General features: G+C 41.9%; 1 protein-coding gene across 1 annotated transcript in view; it reads right to left on the bottom strand.

The window, feature by feature from the left end:
* Positions 1–4406: 4406 nt before the first annotated feature.
* Positions 4407–6615, bottom strand: part of gata1b (GATA binding protein 1b) — a 5023-nt gene continuing 2814 nt past the window's right edge. Inside the window, exons 3-6 of the mRNA XM_046870259.1 lie at positions 6014–6511; positions 5738–5883; positions 5477–5602; positions 4407–4919 (exon numbers count right to left, since the gene is read on the bottom strand). Of these exons, the coding sequence (XP_046726215.1) occupies positions 4638–4919; positions 5477–5602; positions 5738–5883; positions 6014–6511 (1052 nt within the window). The 3' untranslated portion in view covers positions 4407–4637. The remainder of the gene's footprint in view (positions 4920–5476; positions 5603–5737; positions 5884–6013; positions 6512–6615) is intronic.

Consider the following 6615-nt stretch of genomic DNA (forward strand, 5'->3'; position numbering starts at 1 on the left):
TAGGGGGAGAAATGAAGGGGAGAAAAAAAAAACTGTTTTACCCTAAACAGGGTTTGATATTGTAGATGCATTGGTTATGCTTTTTAGACCATTTGTTGTGCATGGAGTCAGGGATGCATGGCATCTCATGGAACTTGCTTTCCTTGAAATGGGCAGCTTCGTGAGGAAAAGCCTGGGAAATTTAAATCTAACCTCAAAGCAGATTATAAGTCATATATCAGTCTTTATGTCAAAATATTACTGTAGAATTATATTAAAAAAAAAAGATAATGTTTCCAAAAGCTGTCATGCATCTTTGTGTACCTGACCCTTCACCCTACACTCCAGCATTCCAGACATGGAATATTTTTTGTCCTTTGGTTACAAGGATGTAAGAAAAGTGACTAATATCATCTCATATGCAGTCTCTATAATATACAGGGTTAACTTTAAACCCCAGGCTTCTTTACAGGTACAATTAGAACAAGTTCAGGACCAAGGACAGCAGCCACCTAAGGGGACACTTCAGGTGGCTTTTTTCCACAGAGACACCTGTTATGTCCCCAGTAGTATCTAGTAGGGACTTATACAGAGAAACCACTAGCGTCTAAGCAGTGGAAGTATCTGTCCATTTTGCTCTTCCTTCATAAAGACACAATTTTCCTGATTTTAACAATATGTTTGTAGCCACACCTAACTGGTCCAGACTCCACCTCCAGACCAAAGACTGTCCAGTTCAAGAAACACCTGGGAGAAAAGGTTAACTTCGAAAATTGTTGTAAAAGGTCCAAGTTTGGGTTGAATTCAAACGTCTCTAGGCATTGTAGTCCTTGTATTTTAAGAAGAAGCCGGCCTTTGATAAACTGATTATTTTCTCACCTGGGTTTCTTGAAACTTAATTCTAATGATCCACTTTGACTCAACGAAATGATCCATTGAAAGGTTTTAAGATTTTCCCTTTTGTACACCTGGTGCACTTCCACCTTCTGGGTGGAGCACATGGGACAAGCTTCATTGGCCTTTTACAACCCACAACCAGCATATGTTTCAGCAAGATAACTGATTCATGGTTTCATGCTAAGCACAAGCTGCAAATTAGTGATAACCTTGAAGAGAGTGTACCCTATCGGATCATCCCAGACATCTACCAGATCAGCCAATCAGGACGTCAAAAATGAAGTACTGAATAAACTTACAAAAAAAAAAAATAACAGTCAGATACCGCAGTGCTGTGCAAATGGGTAAAAATGGGACCCGAGGCTTTTGGCCCAACAGCTTCAGGAACTGCTATAGTTTGAAGACCAGTTTAATTAGATCTTCATAACAGCCAATAGATTAGATGGCCTCATTTAGATGTTCAATCGAAACATTTATTATATACAGAATATGTGCAAAATCTTCCTCCAGGAGTCTCTCATGCTGACCCAAATATCTTCCCCACTCCTGGTGTCAGTACTGGGTCCACCTTTTGGCTACCATGGGGCATTTGTGACCCTTCCATGGCTACAAAGACAAAGAAAATGGGATAGAAGTTGTGAAAAATCTTCACAAAACCCAGAAAAATGACCTACACCATAATCTGGTTTGCAGATATACAATTGAAATATCTGGCCCTTGAATATTGTAACTAATCGCCCAACACTTCAGTGAATAGGTCCAGGAAAAGAAGTGACTAATCCTAAGCATCCCTGGTGCTTCTTTGTACTGGATGAGTTGAAGTACACTATATAGACAAAAGCATTGTGACCCCTGACTTTATGTGGTCTTTGGATGCTGTAGCATGAAAATTTCCCTTCACTTAAACAAGGAGATCCAAACCTGGTCCAGCATGATGATGTCACTGTGCACAAAGCCAGCTCCATGAAGATCTACTTTACATGGGTTGGAGTGGAAGATCTCCTGCTATAGAGTTCTGACCTCAACCCTATTGAAGACCTTTGGGATGAATTGGAATGCTGACTGCATCAGTACATGACTTTACAAACTGGCTGAATGAACACAAATCTCCACAAGATCTAGTGGAACATCTTTCCAGAAGGTCATCAGAACAGTAAACGGATACTCAAAAATAACATACCAATCTCATGTTCTGGTGTCTACAAAGATTTGTACATATAGTTTACCACGATTTTTTAAAAGATGTGTCAATGTGATGTTTTTGACAAATCATGACTTTAAAATACAAACAGAAGTTCAGTACAGAATGAATATATCTTCTTATAATATTATTTGCATGTTCTACACTGATGGTAATCCCATCCTGCTCTTGTTCAATGCTCCTCTCTTTTAAATATAGCATATTTTTACTGGATTAAATTGTAAAGGAGAAAAGGCTTTGCTTCTATTTCTAATCTTGAACAGACATTATCTAATCTCATGACTACATCATGAAAGCCTCATTAGAGAACTGTACAGATATGGAAGTTGTCTGTATTGCTTTCTGCTATATATATTTAATTTTTCAACTGTTGCACAAAAGAGTATAGTCATTATCCAAACACACACATGGACATTTATACGATACACAACATAATAATCAGTGCTTTTGGATGTTTTTTTCTCTCCTCAGGTAGAAAGTCCAAATCTTTTACCTCAGCAAAGGTTAGAAAAAAAACTGCTCAGGGTAATTTCCATGAACTGCTACCACTCTGAGAAATGCTAGTTGGAAGGTTCTTGTCAAGGATACTAATAAAAACATGATCAAATTCTCAATGTAGAGAATTTTACATATGATCATATGATGCTCTGCAATTCATAGAGAACAGATTGTTAACTGTTATTACTTCGATTCAGACAGACGGCAAATCAACAATTTACTTAAGCGCCGTCTGACTTCTAACGCATGGTCCTTTCACAAACACGCCTCTGTAGTGCAAAAATATAAAAGCAAAAAAAAAGGAAAAATTAAACCAGATGTTCTTATCCTGTTGTGTCTGCAGGAAGTTACAGCTCTACCTCTGCCATGTTAATCTGTATTCTATGCGTCTCTCAGGACACGCCTCTGTTGTGTTGCCTCGAGAAACGATTTAGCGATGAGAAATGGATCTACGTATCAAATATTAGTTACAAATTATTCTAAATGATAAAAGTAAAGCGCATCTACTAATAATTATATGTAAATGTATAGTTTTTTAAAGATGCAAATATGTTCAAAACGATGCATAATGATACAAATGCCATCTCTCCGATGCACACATTTTTAAATCGATGTATCACATCGTTAACTTTTGTACAGATGCACCAATGCAAATCGCTGAATCTTATTATCCCTTATATTTATTTCACCGGTGTGTTTAAATGGAGTGCGAGGTGCAGCTTATTGTGAAAACTCATCAAGCCCTTCATCTTTAATATGCTCCTACCATAGCTTCCTGTTTCAAAAGGAAATACGTCAACGTGACATAACATGACATACACTTTATAGACAAACGTTTGTGGACACCTGAGCATAAGATTGGAATATAATTTTTGAACATCCAGTTCCACATTTAGTTATAATAATGTTATAATAAACACAAGTCTTCTGAGATGTTCCTCTAGATATTGGAGTGTGGTAATGGAGATTTGTTGTAGATTCATTGAAGCAGTTTGGAAATTCAGGTACTGATGTAGGACTGTGAGAAGGCCTGGGGTGCAGGGTACCAATTACATCCAGTGGTGTTTTGAGGGATTGAAGTCTATAGCAGGAGATCTTTCACTCCAACTATGTAAAGCATATCTTCAAGGAGCTGGCTTTGTGCACAGGGGGCATTGTCATGCTGGAACATGTTTGGGTCTCCTGGTTGAAGAGAAGGGAAAATTTAACGACACATATCCGGTGCGTTTAAGGTTGGATATGAAGCCGAGAAGAGGATTTTGTCACCGGTTAGGCGGTTAGTGTGATATGAAAATGTACTGCCTATGCAATAAATGTGGCTTTGTTTCAACATATCTGGAGGCTGAAATTTGCTGTGGCATTTACATGACACGCTTTTTATTGTTGCACCCTGACTGAACTGGAACACATGCACGGCCCTTCATGCCCTAAATGGACCTTTTGACTTTGATTCTCGCTCGCTGTTTCCGTAAAGCCACAGATTTGAATCTGGTGAGACGTATCGCTCAGGCCCACACCTCCGCACTATGGAAAGCGACGGATTTGCGTACGCGCCGTTCGTGATCCGCAGTCCGAACAATTAGAGTTTCTGTAAAACACAATGGCGCTACTGACAATCCTAACCACAAAGGGAGGAGGGGGAAGTGTTGGAGTGAAGTGTAGCAGAGTTCAGCAACACGGTTTTATTTAAATCGACGCCTGGTCGTGCCAGGTGCATTTGCTTATATCGTGTCCAATCCTGAAAGTGATTTGTTAAGCACGTGAAATGAAAATAACACAAACACACTCATGTATGGAGCACGGATTTGCATGACGAATGAAAGAAATAAAGTGTGTATTCATCTGTACAATTTATTCACACAATGCACCGTAAAAGGGCCAATAAAGAAATGAAAAGGAAAGAAAAGGTTTTTATATGAATACAATAGCACACATTCTTTTCTCACATTTATCCACACTTATGTATATGAATAGGAAACATGCTAATAAAAAAAAGCTCTTGTATGCAATCGACTTGCAATCACGTACACCGTCAGCGTTCGTTTTTTTTTTTCAATTTACGTCACACCATGCCGGAAAAGATGGTGGCAGCAGCAGGGTGGTACGGGTAGGAAAGGTGAGACGGGGCATGGAGTGTAGCGGAGGTGCCCATAGGGTGGACGCTGTGGCTGTAGGGTCCCAGAGAGAAGGTGTCGACCAGCTGCTCAGAACCGGGAGGCTTCAAGGGCTCTGAAAAGGACTCGAGCTCCATAGTGGCGTTCCTCCTCCCCTTCCTGCTCTTACTCGAGACCTTGCGATTGCGTGTCTGGATTCCGTCCTTCTTCATAGTCAGGGGTCTGTTCACCTGGGCAGGATGTAGGTAAAGATTAGTTAAACGTAGCGGCTAGTCCTTCAAAATGCAAAAACCTGCCAAATCATTTTTTTAAAAACTGCTGCTCCTGCTGCATCACAGGGCAACGTAACGACAATGAAAGAAAAGTTTCTCTGTTCCACATACTGACTGTTGTGTTTGGCTCATTCCACTGAGATTGGAGTATGAGGACAGAGTATGTCGTCCCTCCCGTTCAGAGAGTTTTGCCCACTCGACTCCCAGTCACATGGCTGTGACATCATCATGATTCTCAAAGGTAAATGCTTGTTTTGTAATTCTATTTAAAAGCCAATTGGTGTTAAGATGGACAAAGTTAAAGCATGACACCTTTTCTTTACTTGAATGTCACAATGCACCTGTGCACAAAAGTTCTGTGTAGGTCTGCTCTACATGAATTGGAGTGGAAGATCTTCTGCTATAGAGCTATTAACCCTATTGAACACCTCTGGAATGGATTAAAACTGTTGACCATTATACAGTACAGAACAAGTGAGTGTGTAAAAAAATGCGAAAAACAAACAGGCTCTCACATTGTGTAGTTTATAGTAAAGCCCACAGGCGTTGCACACGGGCTCCCCGCTGGCGTTACGTCTCCACAATGTGGTGGTGCTCGTCTGGCAGTTTGCACACTGGGTCCCTGCCCTCTTACTCACGACCTACAAAGAAGAGCAGAAAAGATAGACAGAAGAAATGAAGAAAGTAGGGAAAGAAAGATAGAAAGAATCATACTTTTTCACTGACTGGTGTATCACAATTGCAATTGACAATCCATAGAATTCAAGAAGTCATACCAGTCTCTTTCTAGGCCGGATCAGAGGCCTGTTCTGTCCATTCATTTTGTGGTACAGCCCGCAGGCATTGCAGAGGTAGTGGCCCGTACCATCGCGCCTCCACAGTGGGGTAGCCGTGGCTCCGCAGTTCACGCACTCTCGTGTTTCTGAGGCCAAAAGCAAAAGCGTAAATGTTTCTAGTAAAAATGTATACTTGTCTCTGCATTGTATGAGTTTATAAAATTATTAAGCAGTAATTAGGGATAAAGGGGGATGATTTTTTGAGACAGTCCTCACCGGTAGGAGAGAGACTCATCTTGCCTCGTAGTTTCGGGGAGTACGACGAGGGCGAGTAAAGGCCAACGCTGCTGAAGTCCTGCACCGGGCTGCCGTAGGAGCTGTAGTGTCCTAGAGAATGTGTGTGAGTGTGTGTGTGCGCCTGTGGCGGACCGTGGTCATGTGGATATACACCGCCGCTGGCAAAATGGTTGATGTACACTCCCCCCACACCCTCGGTGCCCGCTGCAGGACTGACCCTTTCCCCCTTCACACTGTCCTTGCAGTCCAGGCCGGGTGGGTGAAGCTCAGAGCGAGGGGCTCTGATGGAGGACAGAGGGATGGATGCATGGAACGGAGACGAGGTGGAGGAGCTGTGGGGGAGCACCGGGCTCCTGCTGAACGTTCCGCCGTGCCAGGAGGAAGGGGGTGATGGGTACGGGCTCGAGAGGGAGTGAGCACCGGAGCCCTCGAGCCATGACAGGCCACTTAGGAAAGGAGAGGAGTAAACCTGGCGCACTGCAAAAAGAGAAAGAGAGAGCGACGGACAGACAGACGGACAGACAGACAGACAGACAGAAAGAAAGAAAGAAAGAAAGAAAGAAAGAAAGAAAGAAAGAAAG

The sequence above is a fragment of the Silurus meridionalis genome, chromosome 17, assembly GCF_014805685.1.
Source record: "Silurus meridionalis isolate SWU-2019-XX chromosome 17, ASM1480568v1, whole genome shotgun sequence".
Taxonomy (NCBI): Eukaryota; Metazoa; Chordata; class Actinopteri; order Siluriformes; family Siluridae; genus Silurus; species Silurus meridionalis.